The following is a 25,277-nucleotide window of genomic DNA, read 5'->3' as shown; positions in this document are numbered from 1 at the left end:
ACACACCGCATGACGCATGACCAGTGGCCATTCGTTCTTTGTCAGATGCCAATTATACCTCAGTCAGACGCTCCTGGCAAAGAGAAGGGTCATGGGTGTCAAGAAAGGGGCAGTGCCCACCTCCCTTTGTTCCAGGAGAGTGGTCTGTGACCCCCCAGAGGCCGCGCGCGCACGCGGAAAGGACCATTTCGAAGGAATTGTGAGGCGAGCATTCACCTTCGTTTAGATGAATGGGGGTTTCAGAAGACCGAATGATGCCATCAAAAATAAAATAAGAAGGCATAAAAGAAGACAGGCGAGCCCTCTTCCCCCACCCCTTCTTCCTTCCTGCAACTCACCCTCCAAGGTGGCTTTTAACATAAATCTTGGGCCAAGTCAAAGGAAGCGGAGTCCTTTAAAGGAAAGCACCCCTTCTCGCCCTCAGGTCCCCTCCCTGGCTGCCCCAGGAGACGTCCTGTCCTCTCCGGGAGAAAGAGAACTCCAGAAGGGTGGCTGTGGCAGAGTAGACTGCCCCTTCTCGGCACAAAGAGATGTTTGTTTTCCTGGCATTTTAACTCTTCATTTTTGACACAGTGGGGAACTCCAGCATGGCTGCCGTTTACGATGTGACGATGCCATGGTGCTGTGATTGCCTCTGTCACCGGGGTGCAGGGGGTGAAGGCCAGGACACAAAGCAAATGCGGCCAAAGACAGGCCTGCTGCCGAGGTGCCCCGCCAGTTCTCGTGCTTTGGGTTTGTCTGCTCACCCGCTAACTGCCTCCCTCCCAGGCCTGACAAGGAGTCACTCAGCGAGACTGGAGCTGGAAAGCGGACAGCCTCTTTTCAGGCCCCTTGATTCTAATCAGAAATACACAATTATTCTTTTCCTCCAAATAGAGAAACTCAATCCCCACTTTAAATTCAATTATTGTAATTGCAGCATTCAGAAGGAAAAAAAATAGCACATTCATTTTCTAATAAGAGATTGTGGATACCAAATTACTGCATATAGTATGTCAAAACAGGAAACCCAAGACTGGCAGGCCAGTGGGTGTTTTTATCTTGGCAATTAGTATATATATATATATATAATTTTTTTTCCAGACGATTTCTAGTAATCTGACCCTTCCTTGTTTAGGATAGGATGGAGGAGACAGGGGTTTTCAAGCCAAACAATAGCTGGATATCATTTAATGTTAAAAAAAAAGTTATGAATTTGATGATGTCTCAGATGGGCAAGAGTGAAGGTGTGTCCCAATGAAAGAGAAGAACAAAAAGGAAGCCTAAGTTGTGTCTTAGCGCTTCCTGACCCACACCTGGACATTTGTAAATCTGCCTTCTTAGGCTTTTCACTATCTCAAATGAAAGTACCATATATACTCAAATATAAGCCGACCCAATATCAGCAAGGCACCTAATGTTACCACAAAAACGGCATTAAAAATGTGCTGAAAAACTCAGCTTATACTCGAGTTATATACAGTAAACAAGCATTGGCTAGGTGGGAACTTTCTGATGTGGTCAACAAGTCTCAGCAAAATGAGAGCACTGTATTTTGGGTTTGTTTTCATTTCCCATTTGCGGCTCAATTTTGGTGGTTCTGATCGGTGAGAAGTGAGTTGGCTGTAAGGCATATTTTAGAATTTTGAGTCCTGGTTGTGGTAGACTGACTTCTTTAGAAAGCCAAATTGGTGGTTAATGTCTGTCTATAAATTTATATTAAGAACATGGCTCATGCAATTGTAGAAGCAGGTAACCCTAGCATGGTTCCAGTCCGTGGGTCAGGTGTAAAGCTGGAGGCCTCTTCTGGCCTCCAGTGGCTGCAGATGCTGATGCACCAGGAAGCAGGAAGATCTCAGGGTTGTAGCTGCAGAACCCAATGAATCCAAGGTCGGCTGGTCAAATAGCAGGATGCTGAAGGCTCCCAGGCTTCCTACTTATATAGGACATTGGCCATCCCCCCCAGGGAACCTTCATCAGGACTGAGGCTTGAGTAAAGGGCTGCACTCCACCCTAATGTCCTACAATGGCTTGGTAGTTCACAGCAGATCCGATCATGGAGTGGATTATATTATGTTAGGTCCAATTGTGGGGATAACTAAGCCAAACTACTGAGAATCCTGGCCCAACCAAGTTGACACAAAACCTAACCAACACACTGGCCTTCTTAAGGGTAACTTTATAGTCTGATTTCTCAGTACACATGGTGCTACATTCTGAAGACTGACTTTTTCCCAGAAAATATTTCCACGTCTTTCTCATGATCACAATCAGAGAGCCGCCACCTTCAAACATTTGAGTACCTAGACCATGTTCTCCAAAGTGGGTGATACCACCCCCTGGGGGCACTGGACCAATCAAGGGGGAGGGGGAATACAAGCAGATACCTACATTTTATCCTGGATGATGGGCTGTAGTACAAAATGTTTTACTTGCAGGCGTGGTGGGAAGTAGGCACTGAGTAATTTTTTTTTTCCTAAAAGAGAACCTATGATCTAGTCCACTCACCTCTGTGTATTCCTTTTTCCTCCTCAATGGACCATCTTCCGTGACTTCCATCAAGAGCTTTGCTAATGCAGTCCATAAATCTATTGTGTCACATATATCTACTGAGCACCTACAGGTGCCAGGTTTAGGTGGAGTAGCACCTAAGCCAGCTCTGGTACAAGGGCAGGGAGACAGCAGATCCCAGCATCAGCCAAGAAGTCAAAGCAGGCATTGATAGTCCGAGTCCCTGAACAGCGCGCTCATGAAAGGAACAGATACTGCTACAGGTCCCAAAGCAGCAGAAGTGGCCGTAGACTGGTGGGTGCCTACTAAGGGCCAGGCACGTTAGTTTCATTCCCTCACTGATGCCCACTCTCACAGTTCCCAAGGGTGACACTCTGAGAAGGTTTGTCGCTTCCCCAGGTTACTCTGTTGGTAGATTTGAGGTAATTTTGTACCTTACATGAGTAGCCTTTCTATGTACCAAAAGAGCGATAGTGGTACAGTGGGGTAAGTGTTGGGTTGCTACCTGAAAGGTTGACAGTTCAAACCCACCAGCCAATCCATGGGAGAATTATGAGGCTGTCTGTTCATAATTCTGCCCCCAGCGGGTGCTATCACCCACTGGTCTAGGTGCTCAAATGTTAGATGGTGGCAGGGATCTGATTGTGATCATGAGAAAGACATGGAAATAATCTCTGGGGAAAAGTCAGTCTTCAGAACGTAGCACCATGTGTACTGAGAAATCAGACTATAAAGTTACCCTTAAGAAGGCCAGTGTGTAGGTTAGATTTTGTGTCAACTTGGCTGGGCAGGATTCTCGGTAGTTTGGCCTAGTTACCCCCCAGGGCTGGACCTAACATAATATAACCCCCTCCAGGATGTAAAGATGGACAGTCTGGGAAGATGTACAGTCTGGGAAACTCTAAGGAACAGTACTGCTCTGTTCCGCGGGGTCCCTGTGAAAAGGCATGGGCTCGGTGGAAGGGGGTGGTGGGTTTGTGTACAGACATACACTCTGTGTGAAGGGCTATCCAAGTAGCTCCCAATTGTGATTAGTCTGAATTCTGGAAAGTTTCCAAAGTGATCAGTTTCCTGGTCCCACTGATAATTCACTTGATATTTTTGATTGCCCATGCCACTGCTCTGTGTTAGGACGATCTAAATTTGAGCAAACATATTTATCATATCTAGGCTCATAAGTCTTAATTAACTTATTAACACCGTGCATAAATTGCGACTTTCATTCCTGCACACGCATGTCTGACTACTCTTTGGTGGACAAGGAAGTCCAAACCATGATGGTGTTGTTGTTAGGTGCCTTACAGTGGGTTCTGACGCCAACGGCCCATGCGCAACAGAAGTCAGCACCGTCCGGGCCTGTGCCATCTTCACAGCACTCGTTAATGTGAACCCATGGTTGCCGCCACTGTGTCAACCTATCTTCTCAAGGGTCTTCTTCTTCTTCCGGAATCCTCTACTTTCCCAAGCATGGCGTCGAAAGTACGCGAGATGAGGTGTCGCGATCCTCACGTGTAAGGAGCATTCTGGCTGTACATCTTCCAAGACAGATTTGTTTGTTCTTTTGGGAGTCCGTGTCCTTTCAGTGTTCTTCACCAGCACCAGAATTCAAACCCTAGCCGCCTAAAAATGCCTGCAAAACCCTCAGAATATTGAATTCTGAAGTGTCACGCCTGGTCGGTATTTTACCAGCGAAATAAAACCATTCGTGGCCAGGAAGATACCGATGTTTTCTTTGAACAGGAACGAGAACTTCTGGTTTTGTTTTTGCTCATTCATTTCTGGGGTTTTGCATAGCCCAGGATCAAGTCTTCAAACACCACCCAAGCAGAAACCCTTGTGAAATCTGATTTCCCCTCTGGCAATAACATGGGGGAAAAAAATTCAACCAACATTTAACTACCTATTAAGTAGTCTCAATTCTGAGCACAGTATAACATGGTTGAAACTGGGGGGCGGAAAGGAAAGAAAAAAAAACTATTAGTATTTCTCTCTGGCTGCCTTCACATATGCTCAGACTCATTAAATTCACACAAAAAGTCCATGGTGTAGGTTTCCTTCCCACTTGCAGTTGAAAAGGAGGCTGTAAGATGGTAAGGACCATGCCCAAGATCGCCTGGCAACTGACTGGAGAGTCAGAATTCCTACCTAAGTCCATGACCTAAAAGCCTCCTGTTTAACGAGTTCTTCCAAGATGGCGCTGTGGGATAAGCGTTGGGCTGCCCACCAGCTGCTTCTCTGGAGAAAGAGGGGGCTGGCTGCCTCCCATACACATGTATAGTCTTCAAAGTCCTACGGAGCAGCTATATGCTATCTTACAGGGTCACTGTGAACTGGAATTGGCCGTGGGTTGGGTTTTCTTGTGTGTTCGTTCCTTTGCTAGGCCCTTCCTGGCAAGGGACAAGCTGTCCAGGAGAGGGTAGAAATGCAGTTGACTAGGCTCTCCTCTACCGCACTGTCTGCCACCGCCCACCTTCATTTTCAGCTTACCTCTGGGTTTACTCTCCACCCATTAGTCCCTCAGGAGGATTTTTATCAAGCGGCTTCTTCCGGTAGCCTGGGAGATTGTGGAGCAGAAGGAATGGCTAAGAACATGAACTTCAGAGGACACAATGGGGTTCAAGCACTGCTTCTGCCCTTGGAGTCCCTGACCACTCCTCTTTCAGATGGAGAGGGGGTCAGACATCCTTTCCAGGGTTGTGGTCAATGTTTATAAAAATTTACCACCACTCCAAAAAAGCATCGCCCTGTAGTCAATTCCAACTCGTAGCAACCCTGTAGGACAGAATGAAGTCGTCTCACAGGGTCTCCAAGGCTGTCATCTTTACAGAAGTGGACTGCCACGTCATTTTCCATGGGGTGGGTGCTGGGTTCGAACCACCGACCCTTGGGTTAGTGGTCAGCAGTCTTAACCACTGTGCCACCAGGGGTCCTGAGTTGGGGTCATGATGCATAGAGTGGCTGGCATTTCTGGAGGGGAAAATGAACAGAAGTTGTTCCCATGGGGGATCCAGAGGGTTCCTGGCTGGCCCCTCCCCTGAAAGAGCCTGGAGCCAAGCAGGAGCCAGGTGTGTCTCCATGCCCCCAGCTCCCCACCCCCACCCCCACCCCAGGCATCTGGCTGGAGAGAAGGTCATTCTGTAGGTTCTCCTTTACCTGGGGGAAAAGGCCATGCTGCTTCAGCCACTTTAAGGAAGCTGCGTTTACTCTTGAGTGTTGGAGGAAATAGAACAATTACCTATTGAAGACAGAGTGGCTGGAAAACCACCTCTGAACTCACTACCCAGATCCTTTCATCTAGTCGCGTACTTTCCATCTCCCTGAAGGGAAGTTCTACGGATGGCACCCTTGAGGCTCCAGGTTAGGGTACACACCTGGGGATCCCACTCCGGGGGAGAGCCCTCCAATATCCCAGCCGGTCCTAAAGCAGAGAGTGGAGGAGGAGGGCATGGAATCCATTAGTCATCTCATGGTTCCTGAGCATCTTTTAGGGACTTCAAGACTGCTGTGGCCCTCTGGGAGTCCAGGGGCAATCTCCCTGCTCTCTGAGACACCCCCATCCACTTGGGGGACTGGGGGATCAAGATTTATAGGTTGCTGTCGGGCGCTGTTGAATTGGTTCTGATGCATAGCAACCTGGTGCATAACTGAAACAAAACACTGCCCACTTCTTCTCTGTCCTCACAATTGTTCTTATGCGTGAGCCCACCGGTGCAGCCACTATGGTGGTCCATCTAGTCAAGGGTCTTCCTCTTTTTTGCTGCCCCACTACTTTACCAAGCAGGATGACCTTTTTCAGGGTCTGGTCTCTCCTGACAGCATGTCCACAGGACAGGAGACAAAGTCTCGCCATCTTTGCCTCTAAGGAGCATTCTGGCTGTACTTCTTCCAAGACAGCCCTGTGCTTTTTTTTTTGGTGGTGGGGGGGGGCCAATCTTTGGTGCTTCCAATATTCTTCTCCAGCAACAACAGAAAACTGGGTGAAGGGAGACGTCGGATAGTGTAAGATATGACAAAATAATAATTTATTAATTATCAAGGGTTCATGAGGGAAGGGGGGGGGGAATGAGCTGATGCCAAGGGCCTACATGGAGAGCAAATGTTATGAGAATGATGAAGGCAATGAATGCGCAAATGTGCTTTCCACAATTGATGTATGTATGGATTGTGATAAGAATTGTATAAGCCCCTAATACAATGATTTTTTAAAAAAAAGAAATAGATAAATCCTGAATGGGAGCAGGGAGACTCAGAGCACCCGGTTTCCCTCCCACTCCCCCCAAAAAGAAGAAAAAGTCTTTGTTAAAGAAGGAAGGAAGGAATGGCTAAAGGCTGTTGTGTTCTTCCTGTCTGTCCATCATTATTGACAGGCCCTTTGCATATTCACTTGCTAATGCTCCGGGCGGGAGAAAGAGGTGGTTCCAGCCGCAGAATCCCACCTGGGCAGTTCTACCCTGTCCTGTTGGGTTGGTACGAGTCAGAATCCGCTCGTTGATGGCAGTGAGTTTGGTTTTCGTCATACTGAGATGGCACCTTCAGTCGATACCATCATTAGCCCCCTTTTATAGATGATAAAACTGAGGCACAGAGCTCTAAGTTAGTGGCCAGAGGTCTCACAAGACAGCACGTGGTCTGGGCAGGATTCTGATGCCTGGCACGGCGGACCCCATGCGGTCCCACGTGAAAGAGACCAAGAGGGCCTTTTTAAGAGCTTGGCTGTGTGTTTGTTTCACCCACAAGCCCCTGGGCTGCTCACATGGGTAAGTGCTGGACTTGGCACATTGAAAGGTTGGTGCCTGGAAACCCGAGGCGCCTTGGCATTAAGGCCTGGCAGTCTACTCCACAAAAGCCCCAGGCACATGCGGGGTTCCCAGGAGTCAGAATCCACCGCAAGGCAGCTGACAGCCCCCTTTGGCCCGGCTCCCTTTCTGCAACGGGTACCGCCTCTCAGGGGCTGGGCCCCGCCTGCCCGCCTCCACCCTCCCCCGGCCCCCACCAGGCCCCTCATTTGTCGGTTCTGTTACGGAGCACATTTCTAAACGAGGACGGCTGCGCCCCTTTAAGGACATACAAATGACTTGCCCTCACCTGTCAAGCATGATCCTTGTATTTTACCAGGCCCATTATGAACGCAATCTTTCTGTCGAAAATTTGCATACCTCCTTTCTTGAGAAGTAATGACAGCAATTTCTTTCCCTCCGTGCACTTTCTGAGTGTCTCATTTAACGGCACCTGCGAAACCTGACAGCCACAGAGATGAGAAGTGAAAGAGAGCAGTTGATTAAATCATCATCAAGTCGGGCCTCAGAAAGTCAATTCTGCTTGCCGTCTGCAATGATATCCTTTTATCTTAAAGTAATGAGCTATGGCACTTTTGCATCGGGTAATGCGATAAGTTCTATTAGCATGTTCCATTTGCCTCACAAGCAAGGGCAAGTCATTTTAGCTAGCTCGTACCACTGCAATCAAAGCAATTGGCTTCCCAGGCAGAGAAGAAAGAGAAAAGGCTGAGGGTGGCTTCTACGGATCACAACACAGCGGAAAAAATAGAGTCTTGTATCATTTTAACCCATAACATACTTGCCTTTTTTTTAATTCCCGTTTCTCCTTTTTCCCACCACTCTCTGTCTCTCTCCTTTTTACCCATCAGCAAATTAGGATTTGTTTCGCATTGTTTGTACAAGACTCTGAAAAGAACCAGGCTATGTTTGAGTCAAAACTGAGGTGGGGGGTGCCAGGCCCCTAGCCCAAGGTGGGAAAGGAGTGTGATAGGCTGGCATCTCTAAGAGAGGCAAAACCAGGATGTGTGTATGTGTATGTAGGGAAAGAGATTTCTTTCAGGAAATGGATCCTGCAGTTGTAGAAGTGGTTAAGTCCAGTCACGTTCAAGTCCTTGGGTCAGGTGTAAACTGGAAGCTTCTCCTGACTTGCATAGCTACAGGGGCTGGCAAACAGGAAGTAGGAAAATGAGGCAGGAAGACAACAGACTGTGTGGCCCTGAGGTTGGCTGAATGAATTCAAGGTCATCAGTCTGCTGATGGCTCTTGGGACCGGTAGGCAACATACCAGGGGGTGGATGCACTCGAAGCTGGATCCAGATCCAGCAATAGAAATCAGCCAGCTTCCACACACTGTCAGTTTATATTAAGAGTCAGCCACAGCCTGAATGACCCCTCTGTCTATTGCATCAAGGCGTGACCATGTTAAGGAGGTCTATTCTCGCCACAACTGCTTGGCTGCTTCCCAGAAGATCCCTTCACGGAACTGACCGTGCTGTGTTAGGTCACAGCCTGGGAGAATCCTGGCCCAGCCAAGTTGACATAAAACCTAACTAGCATACACACGCACACATATCACAAGAAGGGGCTTTAAAAAGTCCATGGAAAAGTGGAATTGAGAGAGAATGAAGATAAAGGTAATGAAGACAATCTCCAAGCTCTGCAGAAACCTGATGTAGTTGATCATTTCATTTCGTTGTTGGTGTGGCTTCTACCTACCTATTTATTTATCTGTCCATCTACTTGACCACGCACGATGTCAGAAAACCTACCTCTCACAAAGGGTGCAGAGTATGCGCATACAGGGGTCACACTGCTCAAGGGGAGAGGTAGCGTTTCCCTGACAATAACAGGACAGTCGGCTAATCAACTCTTGCTCTGAGCCAGCCACCTTCAAAGTCCCTTGTAATCGGGTCCCCAGGCAGATGCCAAATTAATGCTATTGATCACCGGGAATCAGTACATCAATGACCAAGAGCAACAAAGAGAAGCATCTTTTGCGGAACCTGAGAAGGATCGTTTACGGATCTCCTGGTCCTACACCTATGGTTTCACCCTTTGCACAAGAAACTCCTTTTTCCAAATCTGGCAGCTACCTTAGACTGGGAGCCTGGGGGGTCTTGAAGGCAGTTTCATCTCCGGGATCGATGTATGCTTATGCTTGGCAAAAGTATAACTTCCTTTCTTCCCAAAGACAGGGGATGTGCTGAGTTCTCCAAAGATGTGTGAAATAGCCCCGTCTCCCCCTGCATCCACTCTAATGAGCAAAGTGGAAAGTCGAGGCACATAGAAGATTTTAGGGGTGATACCTGGGACCAAGGTATCCCTGAACCGGAGCCATGGGGTTTGCCTCCTATGCACGTGAAAGTGGGCCATTGAAAAAGGAAGTCCGAAGAAGAGCTGATGCCTTTGAATGGTGGTGCTGTCAAAGAGTACTGGCACTACCATGGACTGCCAAAAGAACCAGTAGCTGTATCTTGGGAGAAGTCCAGCCGGGATGCTCCGTAGAAGCAAGGATGTCAAGACTTTGTCTCACGTAACTCTGGATATGTTTGGCAAAGTGCAGAGTCATTGAAAAAGAGGAAGACCCTCAGAGAGATCGATGGACCAAGAGGCCGCAACCGTGGGCTCAGACCTAGGAACAACTGTCAAGATGGCCCAGAACCAGGCAGTGCTTCATTCTGTTGTACGTGGGGGTCGCTGTGCGGAGGAGCTGACTCAGCAATCCCTCAAAATAAGAAGAACATGCTTGGGTTTTAGAGTGACAAGAAGGGGGCCAATGGCAATAATGCATTTGTAAGCTGTGAGACTCCACTTTGGGAACCCATGTTGTCTGCCAGTGTGTGTGTGTGTGTGTGTGTGTGTGTGTGCTTTAGAGTGAGTGATTAGAATAAACCCAGTACATCATAAGGCCCCCAGACTGAACCACTGCCGTTGAGTCATTTCTGGTTCCTGGCCACCCCTTGGGTTCTGGAGAAGAACCGTGCTCTCTGTTTTTCCCGGCTGTGAGCATTGTGGAGTGCCAGGCTTCTCTTCCACAGCACCCCGGGTGGGTTGACGTGATCACCTTTAGGTTCGTCTCAGAAGCAAAGTGTGTGTGCCAACCTGCCCTCATCAGGACGTTGGGCCTTGAGGTTCTGATCCAATGGACTTGGACGCATTGCAACCCTATATAGGACAGAAAGAAGCACTTCCCAGGGCCTCTCCAATCTCACCACTGTTTTTCTCTTTGAGCCAATCGTTGCAGCCACAATGTCAGTCCATCTCCTTTTATATCTGACCCTCTACTTTACCAAGCATGGTGCCCTTTTCCAGGGTCTGGTCTCTCCTGACAAAATCTCCAGGTACGTGAGATGAAGTCTTGCCATTCTTGCTTCTAAGGAACATTTCGGCGGCACTTCCTCCAAGCCAGACGTATTTGTCTCTCCGGCAGTCCATGTTACTTTCAATATTGGTCAGCAACACCACTGTTCAATGCATCATTTCTTTTTCATTCTGTCCCGCACCTGGGAAGGCTGGATGGCGAAAAGGGAAGATCTGAGAAGAGACAACGTAGCACACGATGACCCAAAACACTTCCAATGAGCCCTTTCAGACTCAAAACCACCTGGTAGGACCAAGCAGAACTGCCCCTCTAGTTTCCAAAGCTGTCAATCTTTATAGGAGCAGGAAAACTTGCCTTTCTTCACTGGAGCAGCTGGTGGGTTTGAACTCCTGACCGTGTAGTTAGCAGCCTAATGCATCACCCACTGTGCCACCAGGGCTCCTCGGCACATAGCACACACATTAAGAAAAGTGGGAGAATGAAAACGTGTGGCCGGACGTGAATAGCCTTGCTATTATGCAGACTTGCTATTGTGCATTGGAATGTGGATCACTGCAGATGGGGTCTGGTTAAAATGTAATGCCTTACCACTTGATCTCCTTTGTGACCCACTTTAAATTTGTCCTGGTTCTTAATATTGTCTGCGCCCTTTTTTGAGTGAGGTTTGTCACTGTGTTGCTTTGTTGTTTGATTTCTTTTAATATTTTTCTTCTGTGTATGAAATCCAGGACAGATTAATCTATCTATGGACAATAACTGGATTGGTGGCTTCTTGGGGGCATGGCAGGGGAGGTTGGGTTTAACAAGGAAAAAGAACATGTTTTCTAACGGATTATGGTAATGATTGTACAACTCTTTAATATGATCCGTCTATCGAATTGTATGTCATATGAATTCTATAGCAATAAACTCTTACATAATAAAGAAAATGCACAGCCATCTGTGATGCTGGGGCAAATGAGAAGTGTACCTTGTTGGTCCGCACGGACCGTGGGGGCAGGATGGAATTCCAGCTGAGGGTTTGCCAAAGGCCATTTTCTGAGCCTGCCTCCCTGCCCACAGGAAGAAGTGATTGACATAGAATTCCAGAAATGGAAGATTTTCCCAGTCAACTGCCACCACCTCTGTTGTTCCTTTGTCTCCCTCCGCACCGCACCGAAGGAAAAGACCTTATCTCGGCTTCAAGAGGGCTCAGTTTGGGGCTATCGGAAGCTTTCTTCTTGCTTCTTATCGTGGATCCGCTGGCTTGAAATGCAAATCTGTTCCTTAGACTTTTCCTTTGAACTGAGCTGATTTTCCTGGATGAGGCTTGGGGAGGGAGCCAGTGGAACCCCCTTTTCAATCCATTGGGATACCTCACACCATTTTGAGGCAGGAAAAGTTCTTCTTTTAGGATTGAGGGCCCCTCAAGTGCTTGGAATTCCACCTGGAGTCCAAACTGAAAACAAAAACAATAGGACGAGGTCAACCATGTGGAATAAGGGATTCAAGAGGAGCCAATACCAAGGGTTCAATAGAAAGTAAATGTCTAGAAAAGAATGATGACAACATATGTACAAATATGCTGGATACAATTGATGTATGGATTGTAATAAGAATTGTAAGAGCTCTCAATAAAATGATTTAAAAAAAAAAGATACATCTGAGTTGTCATTAATGCCACTGAGTTGATTCCAGCTCAGAGTGGCCCCAGAGGACAGAGTGGAACTGCCCCTTGGATTTCTGAGCCTGCCAATCCTTTACGGGAGCAAACGGTCTCATCTTTCTCCAGTGGAGCAACTGGTGAATTCAAACTGCTGACCTTGTGGTGAGCAGCCCAACGTGTCACCCCATAACAGCACTCAGCATTGCCTTAAAAGAAAAGAAAACACTCCCTGCCATGGAGTTAACGCCAACTCTCACAGCAACCCGAGAGGACAGGATAGAACTGTCTGTCTGAGCTTCTGAAACGGTAGCTCTTTATGGGAGTAGAAAGCCCCATCTCTCTGCCAGAATGACTGGTGGTTTCGAACTGCGGACCGTTTGGATCACAGCCCAACTAGTAACTAATGGCTACCCATTTTTCTGTGTGTCAGAGATCAGGCCCATGAGCAAAGGCTGATGGGAGACCACACTTGTGCTCACAAGTTTCTCCTCACTCACGTCTTTCCATAAGGAAATAAGTGCCATGTGTTCTGCACGTGGCTTCTCCAGATATTGCTTGGGGGGAGGGACACCTTTTCGGTTTTAGATAAACCGTCTGCCCCAAAGGGGATTGGATTTGTTTTGTCACCGGCAAAGTTAAATTGCACTTGCTGTTAGAAGCTGTGGTTTACAAGTTGGGGGTTCTCCCTCATTTTCCTCTCATTTCCTTTAGGCAGAGAGGAGAATAAAATACCTCTCTCCCTCGGTGCCGGGCAGCCCTGACATTGTGGGTGGCAATGATAAATGGATGTGAGCTCGGAAATAACTGTTCCAACAAGGTCCATTGAGCAGAATGGAGAGCAATGCCCTCTTCAATGTCATTGCCTGTGATATATTCAATGATTGCCACTTTCTGCTTAAGAATGCATTCCATCTCAGGGTACCTAGGATTCCATCGTGTTCCCTCGTTGTGAATGAGGCAGGGCAGCGGGGGCGGGGTGTTGCAGACCCTGCCGCCTTGCAGGTGGGCTTGGAGTCTTCAAACCACAGAGATTGAGATGCCCCGGTGGAAATGGGAAATGCATTTGCTTTCAAGGCTGCAGAATGAACTCGTGATCTCATCTTCTCAGGGCCTTTTGAAGGGAAGACCTTTTCTTCTGGGGCCCCAAATCCAGACTCTGGGAACAATTCTTGGCCTGGCCGGTGTGTTGAATCACAGATCCATAGAGTCGGAAGCCATCGAGTTGACCAGAGTGACCTCTCCTTTGCTCTCTTGGGAATTACCTGTCGTCTGCGTTCCTGTTTGTCCTGTCTGGGATCCACCACAATAGTTTGACTGATTCTGAAGAAGGGGGAGCATGATCTATCACTCTTTTTGAGCATCTACTCCGACCCACAAGGGCCCCGGTGGAGCAATGATTAAAGTGCTGTATTATAACTTAAATTCTGAGCACCCGGCTTGCGGAAGACTATTGATAATAGTAAAAGCCCAAAATCCATTTACAGAGTCCCCACGTGGATTAAGCCTCCATTGAGTTTCTTCTGCCATCGGTCAAGGCCTCAGGAGAAAGACAAGCCTTTCCACGCCCATAAACAGTTACAGTCCCAGACTAGAGCAGGGCCAGTTCCATCCTGTCCTATGGGGCCGCGATGAGTCAGTACTGACTCTGTGACAGTGAGAGTGCATTGACTGAGGATGTGAACAGCCTTGCCCTTGGGCAGAGTGCATTGGGAAGTGTATTCCTGACATCTCCCTAGCCAGCCCAAGAAGGGCAGTTGGGCTGTGAACCTCAAGATCAGCAGATTGAACCCACCAGCCACTCCTTGAGAGAAAGATGAGACTCTCCACTCTGATAAAGAAGTTGTGAGGAAGAGACTCGGAGGAATAGAATTCTAGCTGAGGGAAAGGGAATTCTGGAGGACAGAGAGTGAGGCCTGCCGTTGTGCCCCAAACCAGATATGCATCAGGGGGGGCTACCCCAAGGGCCTTCAAGGACCAAAGCCGCCTTCCAGCTGTGCTGTTGGTAACTGCATGGCACAGAGATTTACATGGTAATTGCCGCTACCTATTTGGAAACTTTCATAGCAATGCAATAGAATAATTTGATGTCGGTTAAGTCTGGTAGTCAAAACAAAACAAAATTATATGTCTTTCTTTTTTTCATTTCCCTAACAGCTTGGTTTTTGTTTTTTTTAAACGTCACGAAAGTATTGGGTAGTGTAAATGGCTGAGATCTCTTAAAAACGAATCAAAACTCACTGAAATTCAAACCTAATAAGGTCTGTTCTGAAAGAGCCCTGGTGGCTTGGTGGTTACATGTTGGGCTGCTGATCATAAAGTCAGCAGTTCAAAACCACCGGCCACTCACTCAGTCAAATGAGTCACTTGAGTCGGAACCACCTGGATGGCAGTGAGTTTGGGGCTCATTCTTCTAGGGGGGGGGGGGCAAAAGCTATCCGAAGGGAATTTCACCTGGAAACCATGCCCCATGCAGCCTGCACTACTGATCTTACTCAAACTCACGGAACGCTGAGAAGGAACATGATTTGAGTCCCTCACGGACACCCACACTGCCTCTGACTTGATGGAAAGCTAAAAACACAGAATTCCTTGGGGAAGTATTAGAGAGAGGGAACCCCGCCTTCAGAAGTGATGGAGGAGATGAGATAAAACAGTAACTTTACATTTGGGGTTTTTTCCATATGATTTTATAGCAATACTTTCTGATTTAGCCTCTTACAGGGGAAGGCTCGAACAGCATGGGAGAGAAGAGCAGATTTCTCAAAAACAAAACAAAAAGCACTCATTACCATGACTGTTTTCGACCAATACCATCCTGTAGGACAGAGTAGGACTGCCCGTGTGTTTCTGAGACTGTAACTCTTTATGGGAGCAAAAATTCACATCTTCCTCCCACGGAGCATCTGGGGGTTCCAAACTGTTGACCTTCAGGCTGTCAGCACAACACATCGCTCAGTGCACCAGCCAGGAGGTTCAGGATGAGTAAAAACTGGTGTGTGCGCATCTAGATTTTTAAGTCTGAGGTATTGACATGGTTTCAAGAAGGGGGTGGGCATACGAAGAGCCAAGGGTTGTCTGTTCCCTGCGGGTGTCAACTCGTTTCTTCTTCCTTTCTTAGGAGGTGAGATGTTACTTAGCCGCTTTTCACAGATGAGTACACTGAGGCTCAGAGAGTCTAACTAACATTCCTAAAGCCCTTGAGCTGCCTTCGTGTCAGCATATACATACATGGATCGATGGAACTGAGGGACCGGGTAACGGTTCCCGTGGAAACCATGCAGAAGCAATACAATGGCAAATGCAACTCTGGAGAGAATATAACACTAAAGAACGTGTAGAAAAGAGAGCGCCGTGAAAAGATATCCGGAAAGAATGTGTGCAGATGGAAAGATTCCAGAATATTCCATTGGAAGTTGAATGATCTAAATACTCAGCACTGGGGATGACTACTACTGCTGCTGCTATTGCTGCTGTTGTTATCATTATTACTAAGGATGATGTTCTGAAGCCTGTAGTGGGTGTTAGGGCAGCCATTCATTAAAATGATGGAACAAGACCAAAACCATTCACCCATTCAGTTCGAATATATCACACGTTTTTGTTGTTGTCGTTTTAAGAAACCAAGTAATGCAATAGGAATTTGTATTCTGTTCCTTCAGAACTGGGGATGGTGGTCTTTTTCAGAAAGACTAGAAGGAATTCTTGAAGCATGCTCATGATCTTTCCCTAATGATTGAAGACATTTTAGAAGGATTGGCATACACATACAACTTTTCCAGAAGGAAAAGAACCAGGTGGGTGGGTTGGCAAGTTTAGGGGACGGATCTTGGTTAGACCCACAGGAAGGAGTGGACGAGAAGATGTGGCCGTGTTGGCATGTCCCGAGCTCGGAATCAGGCCATTTCTAATTTTGCATCCAATGCATGCAACTTGTTTTGTCCGTGCAGTGCCTGGGCGAAGCCTTTGTCTCAAGACTGCATGTCCATCAATGTCCCCCCGTCTGTGGTGGAATGGCTAGTTGTGCCTTTCCATCTTCTGGCTTGGAAAACAGAGACCATGGAGATCAACCAGAGCAGGACCCCTGGTGTCAACAAGCTCAAAACAGTCGAGTCAGCGGGGAATCAGTCCTTCCCATTTCCCCAGCACCCCCACCCCTCACCCCCTCAGACTGTGAACTCTTAGAAATCCAAGTGGGCACCTGGGGCTGGGATACAGGCACTTCTTCTTCGTACGTCTGAGGACCAAGAATCATTTGGGCCCCAATACTACCAACAGCTGGACCATGAAAGCCATCCAGTGTGTGAAACATGAATTGGAAGCCATGAATCCAACCCGCCCTGGCTCTGTAGAACAGCCGCGCGCTGCCCTACAGCAGGCATCCTCTAAACCACCAGCCAAGCCCAAAGACCCCTGGGGCCTGAGCCGCTCCTTCCCTCGGGGTGTCAACAGACCCCCGCTTCCTGCATGGAATAGAGCCCCCTGTATGTGTTGCGCGCGGCTGGCTTTTTACAGAGTGTGTGCGGAGCCAGGCTAGGCCCACGTCCCGGGTGCTGTTTGCAGAGAGCGTTTATTGCCTTTGCATAATTGATGAGCTGGAGGGGATGACCATCATCCGTCTCTGCCAGGGGCCAGCGCCGGAGGCTCCATCGCGCCGAGCTGTAAATTGGATGGCGCGCTCCTGCTGAGCTCCCGGCAAAGTCCTCGGGTCAGTATGGGAATTTAAGACCAGAAATGGAACTGTTTTCTCACGCGCCATGTGGGCCCGGGCGCAGCCGAAGCTGTTTTGGCAGACTGTGCGACTGGCCTCGTCTCGTCTCGGGGCTGTCACTCAGCCGCCCGTTGTGTGGGGAACCGGAGCATTTTTAATCGGCTTGGCATCCGTGCTGCTTCCATAATGGATAGCAGTAGGTCTCAGTTCTTCACCATATGCTTAACTCTGGAGACAAGGTGCTTCTGGGTATACCAGTAATTACTTGATGCAGAATTAAGTGGACCTTGAAATTAGAACTGGACTGTTGGGAAGCTGGGCGCTTAACACTCTGATAGAAAGGACCATTCTCCAGGACGTCCTGCAGTTCGGGCCGGAGGGGGTGCGAGTGTGTGTGTTGGGGGGTGGCCTTACCCAAAACCCTCGATCTGCCTCATCCTTGCACACCACAGCCTGGGGGATGTGGGCACGTGCTACACCACAGCCTGCCTGACTGCTGGGTTATCCCACAGGGGAGCAGTGAACATCTGGGGAGGGAGATGGATCGGCGTGGCAAAAGTGTGTTTTGTCATGCCTGAAAATGTGGCCCAGAGCTTTAGCCTTCAAGGAGGGTTGGTGAGAGAGTGGAGACGTCACATCAAGAGAATGGTGGGAGGAGATTGCAAAGAAGTTGGGGGGAAGTTGACGTGGAGGAGAACGTTGATAGGAACGTTGAGGGGAAGGTTGAGTGCCCTCCTCCGGCCAACTCTTCTGGCTCTTCTCATTCACCTTACCTAGGTGCTTACCTAGTGTATGGTCATAGAGCAGTCATTCGGCAGGGTACACACACACACACACACACACACACACACAAGGTTGGTTGAACATGTTGCAGTTGTGCTTGGTTAAATCACTGTCACTACAAATCGGCAGTTCGAGACCACCAGCTGCTCTGAGAGAGGAAGATGAAGCATTCTGCTCCCCTGAAGATTTCAGTCTCAGAAAGCCATGGGTGCACCCTACTCTGTGCGACCGGTCACTGTGAGTCAGGGTTGACCCGATGGCCGAGAGTGTGCGTCCAGAAAGAAGATTCAGGCTCAGCTGGTGCCCATGAGCACAAGCTACCCACTGCAGTGGGGATGGACTTCTTATGGAAAACACTAACGGTGATGTCAGTTGACCAGGTAGCAGTATTATGATTCTATCTGGACCCAAGAAGTCCAGAGACAGACTGCTCCGACGTCGATCGAGTGGCTGAGACCAATGGCTGGTTCTCCCCTCGGCTCCGTGACCGTGTTTCTGTACTTGGATGTTTGGGTGTTATTGTTTGCCCTCATCGTTACAAGGTGACAGCCAAAGATCCGGATATCACCCTCCCCCTCACACAGCCATGTTCAAGGGCCAGAGGCAGAGTGTTTCTGTGTTTCCCGTTTTATCGAGGAGAGATTTTTTTTTTTCTCTAGACCCTCAACAGCTAGTTCATCCAGCCTTCTTGTCCTCAAAGGGGCCTCCAGGCTGCTCAGGACCTGCAAGAGAATTAAGAAAAAAACATCTGCCCTGGTCAGACTCGCAGCTTCAGGAGAAGGTGCTGATGAGGGAGAAGAGGGTTGTGAATGGCTGTGGGTATCTAGACACAAGCAAACGTATTTCCTGTTCAGCACATCAGCTCCCATGCCCAGGTGACCACACCAGGGAATCTTGTCATCACCCATCCCTCTTACTTGCCTCCCATGCCCCTGTTTTCAAGACCTATTGGTCTATCCTTAGAATTCCTCTGCCCGCCAATCTTCATTTTCCCAAACACAACCACCCCCCTGCTTGAACAGTGTCCCAGTTATCAGACTGGCCTCTTTGTGACCTGCCTCTGTCCTCCACCCCATGGGAAGGGTCAGAGTCTTAGGCTGTCGCTCTGATCATGCCATATCCCTACTCACTGCCCATGTCCTAGCTTTATCTGCCAAACTGAACGCGGCTTTCAGCGCCACTTAGATCTTGGTGTTGGTCCAGCTTGGTAGGGTTGATTTGGGGTTGTAGAGGGAATGAATGGATAGCTTTGCTTCCTAAATATTTGTCCCAAAATCAGATCCTGTTAACAGGGACTTTTAACCCCAAATTCGAAAGCCAGACACTTGATTTTATGGTATGTGTGATGTTTTGTCTTGTGTCATTGTTACTGTTTATACTCCCAAAAAGAAGAACCCAAATCTTGTAGTGAATTCTCCTTCTCTGGTGGCCTAGTGGCTAATGTGTAGGTTACTAACTTCAAGGTCAGCAGTTCAAAACCATCGCAGCTCCATGGGAGAGAGACTTGGCTTTCTACTCCCATAAAGAGCTACAGTCTGAGAAACCCCCTGCCCGTAAGGGTCTCTAGGAGTCAGAACCAGCTTGCTAGCAGTGAGTTCTGGGCTGGGTAAACCCATGCGGGGGTCAACGGTTAGAATTCAGGGTCTCTTAGATATGTGTGATCTCATTACCCTGGATAATAATATGGAATAATTCTCCCATCTTATTCACTTATTACCCAGACTTCTTGCCCGTTGGCATGTATTCTCTGTGGGGAATGTTTCACCTTTTCTCTGGGCCCCTAGACTCTGGAAAAGGCAGCCGTACCAAGGAGTGAGCCTTGCCCACTGTGATCTGCATCCTTTCGCGTCCGAAGAAAAGCATGCAGGGCTGGACTATTAACCTCCTTTCCTGCAGGAAAACAACAACAAATGCCTTCGATGCAGGAAGACCTGGGGGTAGACGGTCTCCATTAAGAAACTGATTCTGCTCCGCGTCACATTGACTGCACCTGGCTCACCGTGCTGGTGTCCAGAGGGCTTCTTCTCCCACACACCGCACCGGGAGGGGGCCCCTTGAGAAGCTTGCCCAGGGAGGGCACGTGGCCTAGGCTTTAGGGTAGATCAAAGAGGGACTTCATGGCATTGCATCGCTGATTCTGCTTATGAGCACGTGAGCCGACAAAGCGCTTTCCAGTTCAGCCAGTGTGTCTGGCGTGGTTGACTCGCCTTGCTTTGTCTTTGGGTCATTAAAAGCAAAAGCAAGATAAACCACACTCAATCCTCCTAACCCTCGTCTCTTCTCTTTCCTTCCAGTGTGACAGTGACAGCGACCAGGAAGAGAAGGTAAGGCCGCCATGGACACCGTCCATGGTACCCCGTGAGCCCCAGGGTCCCCCTACACAGCTTCATGCTGACAGCACCCTTTCCACTGGGGTAAGATTGACCCTTAGTCACCCGAGGAGACTGTCTGTGACCAGATAGAGCACATTGAATCGGTGAGGTCCTCTTTCCATTTTATAGAACAAACACTCTTGATAGTGCTTATCTGAGACACCGCATTTTCACAAGACGAAAGACGACCTGCAAACACAAAAGAATATTAAAAGCGGGGGGTGGGTGGGATTATTTATTTTAATAGCCATCTGGCTTTGTGGTATTTCTTTGAAACTCATGATAAGAACACTCAACTTGTATGTGCTTATGAGATCATTGCTGCATTTGTGTTACTGGCCCGCATACCACTTCCTGCTCCTCGGGACTTAGTGACCTTCCTGCTACACACGTTGAAGTCCTATCTTATGTATGTTTCTGGGACCCTCGTGGTGGGGGTGGGGGTGTGGCAGGCAGGGGAAACCAGATGGGAACTTGGCTTTTCTCATTCAGGTAAATGGCCAGGTGGGAGGGTGGTTCTTCCAGCAGGACACATACTGTCACAAGGCTGCTGGCCGCCACTCTCCCTGTGTCTAGCTCACTGTGTATCCATGAGGGATCGTTTGGCTTTTGAGCCCCGGTAAGATCAGATCATGATCTGGTAAAGTGTGTTTCCTGCTGCCTGAAAGAAAAGGGCTGTATGTTTGCTTGATCTGCCTTCCCAGCTGTTTAAATCCCCCAAACAAATGTCTGCCCGCTGATCCCTTTTGGCCACTGCTGCCTACATTGTCCCAAGAGATACCTGGACATCACAGATCCCCTACTGGTTAGAATCAATGGGATGATTCTCCTGTCCCCATTTGAGTCTGCCCTGGGTCTCTGGATCCCTGGGGTACTATTCTGGGATCGCCCCCTCCCACAGGGCCTGCAGGTGGGCCCCTCCTCCCACCAAGCCCTCCAGGCTTTTCCTCCCTTCCACCCCACATCCCGGGGCCTGGAGAGGGGAGATCTCCCAGTTCTCTGGCACTGTCCGTCGTTCATTTGAATTCAGCAAATGCAGCCTGTTATAAAATGCACGACATCATCATTTGAGCAGGTCAAGCATATTCAGATGAAGACAAATGGTGCTTATTTGATTTCCTTAAAATCAGGAAATGAAAAAAGTGCTCTCTGGAGAAATCATGTTCCGCCTGACTCGGATGATAGGCCAGCGCGTGTCCCCTAGATAAGAGCGGGCCCTCGTCGGGAGGGCTTTATCTCTGAAGGACGGCCAGGACTGTCAGCCTGCTGACATGTGCATTACCCATGTCATTTTAAACAAAGTGACCTGTGCGAGGGTGCGCTGCGCCGTGACACGGTAATGGGGTGTTGGATGACAGCCCAAGTACAGACCGCACAGGAGGCTGCGGGCTCTGCTTTTGTTTAAGTGACAGACAGGGGCTGCTTTCTTGCAGCCCACCCACCCCCACCCCTGCCGGGAGTCCTAGCTCCTTCCCTGCATGGGGGACCCCTGGTCGCTCCGACTCAGCTATTCTCATTAGCGGGCGTCGAAGAGAGCGAGGCAGCCACTCTCGGGCTCACGGCGTGGCTGCTGGCTGCTGTGTCCCACGGGGCCTGGGCCATGGCCGGCTTGTTGTATCATGCGCTCAAGTTGGACCCCGCCCTCTCCAACCCTCCCAGGAGTGGGTGGCACCTTGCAAGGCAGTGGCACTTCTCCGTGGGCCCTATGTGAGATCTCACAGTCGACAGAACATGCTTGGCTTACAAGGAAATAGGCATTCCAGAAGGAGACTGGCCAGTCCTTGAGCAGTGGCCATGGTGACCAGTGCTATCTTGCTCCAGAGAGTCTAGGCTGCATGTTCGGATCCTCCCAGGATGCCCAGGACTGATGACCACGGGTGCCCAGATCATCTGGACCCATGGCGCCTTGATGTCTGCCTAGTCCTAAGCTGCCGTGGTTGGTAGAGGGGTCTTAGGGGGCAGTATTATCCCCTGGTTCATCTCTGAACATGTGGGCTGCAGTGTCATGATTTCTATCACAGAGTGCCAGGGAACAGCAGTGTGGAGCATATGAGGTGGTGAGCAGGTAGCCAGAACCCATGGCTCTGGGATCGAGAGAATTTCAGGGCAATAAAGGGGAGTAGCTGGGTGTGCCCAGCCAGGCCAGGAGTCTGATGATGGCAGAGAAGGGAGTCTGCTCAGTGTGTCCACCTGCCCCATGCTGTGACTGTGGTGGACCAGCAGGTCCTCCCACCAGCAATGGTTTTCCCAGGTGAGTGGCATTCTTTTTCCTGGTCCAAATGGTCTAGACCAGTGGTTCTCAACCTGTGGTTTGTGATCCCTTTGGGGGTCGAACTACCCTTTCACAGGGGTTGCCCCATTCATAGCAGTAGCAAAATTACAGTGATGAAGTAGCAATGAACATAATTTTATGGTTTTGGGGCCACCACATGAGGAACTGTATTAAAGGGTTACAGCGTTAAGAAGGTTGAGAACCACTGGTCGAGACTTTGTCATCCCAATGGGGCCGAGTTCAAACTGTCAAGCTGAGACATGGGGTCCTCTGCCGCTTCCTCCTGATTCTTAACAGCCCTCCTCCTGGATGTCTGCTCTCCAGCAGAGCCTAGGCACCTGGCAGCCTCCTCTGTGCCGGAACTGGGGCCTCCCAGGAATCCTAGTGTGACCTAGGACAGCTTTTGTGGGCCACTCAGAGGATCCACGTCCTAATCCGAATTGCCAGTGGTTGAGAAGATGCCACTCAGCACCCCCCAGGATCCCTCCATCAAGCCCCACCAGGGATACGGTGGGGAGGCGGATGTGGAGCTTGTTGGGGGGACCCCACTGGGACTTCTCTCAGAAGCCCTGTCATTCCCCGACTCCAGGGGGAATCCTCCGAGCTGGCCATCTAAAATGAGGCTACCGTCTCTCACCCAGCTGACTGGATTAAGATAAACTCTTGCTTTCCTCTGGCACGCAGCTGTAATTTATAAAATGATACCCTTACTAATTAACGTGGAAGTGGCTGGGAAAAGGCTGAAGAAGCCGGGCTCTCCCACATAGCACAAGGCCCACGCAACAGATCTCAGGGTCCCCTCGCTCCCAGAATCCCCATCACAAGAAGGCCTCTTCTGGTGTAGGACTCAGGAAGGGCTTAGAGAAGGCCCAGCTTCCCCCTCTTATTTGGGGTGTGGTTCTTCCACACGGGCCTGGTAAATCTTGGCACCGTCATCATCCAAATGAAGCAACTCGTCCAATGCCCTGTTCCGGACAGAGGAGACTCCAGAGGTAGCAAGCACATCTCTGTAAGTTTTGCAAAGATAGTATGTTAGTCCAGGTTGACTAGAGAAACAAATTCACGGACACTCATATGAGTTTAAGAAAAGGCTTTATATAAAGGATAATTGTATATTAAGGAAACATCCCAGCCCAGTGCAGATCAAATCCATAAGTCCAATATTAGCCCATTATGTCCGATACCAGCCTGTAAACTCCTCTTTAGACTCACGCAACACATGCATTGCTGAATGCAGGAAGATCACAGGTGGAAAGTCTTGTGGATCCAGTAGCGGTGGAAGCATCTCAGTGCTGGTGTGGGTCTCCACATCGCTCCTCCAGCTCCAGGGCTCTGGCTTCCTCAGTGCAGCTCCATGTGGCTTGTCTTCAGGAATGTTTCACAGCAAGTTCGTGTCCCACCTCCACGGAGGAAGACAGGAGTTCTTAGAATCCGCAGGAGAAGGCCATGCCCACTCAGAGGCCTCATTGGCTATGACCTGACTGACAGGCTAGACTCCACCCCTTTGCAAGTTGACCGATAGATCTATATATATGTTTGTTGCCTCTCTGTCTCTGCCACTAGTAGTATTCATGATGCCCAGGCTTACTGAAATCTCTTGGGCTCTGAAGAGAATTTGGAGACTAAGTCATTCGCTCTCCATCCACCACCCACTTCCTTCTTCAATGTTTGGCCACATGGCCCAGTTCCTTGGGAGGCCATTTCCCTTGGGGTTCAGGACTGGGGCCTCAGAGTCCGAGGGCCGATGTTGGTGTTTGGTTCGCTCCCCGATGGCTTGGCTGTCATGAACTGGCCATTTGACCATGCTGAGCTGTGATCTCCCATACTCTCAGATCGGAACACAGAGGCTCTACCCATGACCCTGTACAGATGAAATAAAGTCGCTCAACTCAGTGGCTGGTCCACCTGGGTTGTGTTTATTGTTGCTGTTAGGTGCTGTCCAGTTGGCTCTGACTCTCAGCGACTCTACCTGCGTACAACCGAACTGAGGGCTGCCAGTTCTGCGCCATCCTCCCACTCGTTCCCTGTGAGCCCATGTTGCTACCTCTGCCTCCATCCATCCGGCCAGAGGTCTTCCTCCTGCTCACCACTCCTCTTTTTTAACCAAGCACGATGTCCTTCTCCAAGGACCGATCTCTCCTGAGACCACGCCCCGTGTAATTGTGTGTGTGTGTGTGTGTGACTAAGTCTCATCACCCTCGCTTCCAAAGGATCATTCCGGTTGTACTTCTTCAAAGACAGATTTGTTTGTTCTTCGGGAAGTTTGTGATATATTTCATATTCTCCGTAATTCAAATGCATCGCTTCTTCTTTGGTCTTCCCCATTGATTTTTCAGCTTTCACGTGCATAGACGGTAAATGGCGCTATCATGGCCTGGGTCAGGTGCACCTCAGTCAGTTGTCGTACTGCGGTGGCTTCCATGTTGCTGTGCTGCTGGAAGCGATGTCAGCCATTATTCCTAATACCATCAGGGTCACCCAGGTGGTGAAAGGGTTTCACTGGAGTTTTCCAACTAAGAACAGCCTGTGAAGGAGGAATAGACTGAGGAATCAGCCACTGGGCACCCTCTGAAGGGCAGTAGCGCGTGGGCTGTACTCGGGGTAAAGTGAGAGTAAAACCCCTTGGGGGGTTTAATCAGGTAATCATTGTATTGGGGGCTCGTACAACTCTTATCACAATCTATACATCCATCCATTGTGTCAAGCACATTTGTACATTCTTTGCCATCGTCATTCTCAAAACATTTTCTTTCTACTTGAGCCCTTGGTGTCAGCTCCTCATTTTTTCCCACCCACTGTCCCTCAAGAACCCTTGATAATTTTTAAATTATTATTTTTTCATGTTTTACACTGACTGATGTCTCACTTCACCCACTTTTCTGCTGTCCGTCCCCCAGGGAGGGGGTT

General features: G+C 49.1%; 1 protein-coding gene across 1 annotated transcript in view; it reads left to right on the top strand.

The window, feature by feature from the left end:
* AUTS2 (activator of transcription and developmental regulator AUTS2) overlaps positions 1–25,277 on the top strand; it is a gene marked incomplete at its 5' end in the record, with an annotated part of 1,172,671 nt that overhangs the window by 796,158 nt on the left and 351,236 nt on the right. Inside the window, one exon of the mRNA XM_045284531.1 lies at positions 20,021–20,050. Within this exon, the coding sequence (XP_045140466.1) occupies positions 20,021–20,050 (30 nt within the window). The remainder of the gene's footprint in view (positions 1–20,020; positions 20,051–25,277) is intronic.

Source organism: Echinops telfairi, unplaced genomic scaffold (genome assembly GCF_000313985.2).
Source record: "Echinops telfairi isolate 266 unplaced genomic scaffold, ASM31398v2 ScPeMD7_5;HRSCAF=22, whole genome shotgun sequence".
NCBI lineage: Eukaryota > Metazoa > Chordata > Mammalia > Afrosoricida > Tenrecidae > Echinops > Echinops telfairi.
The sequence above is the reverse complement of the archived record's forward strand: the minus strand, read 5'-3'. Positions and strand labels throughout refer to the sequence as shown.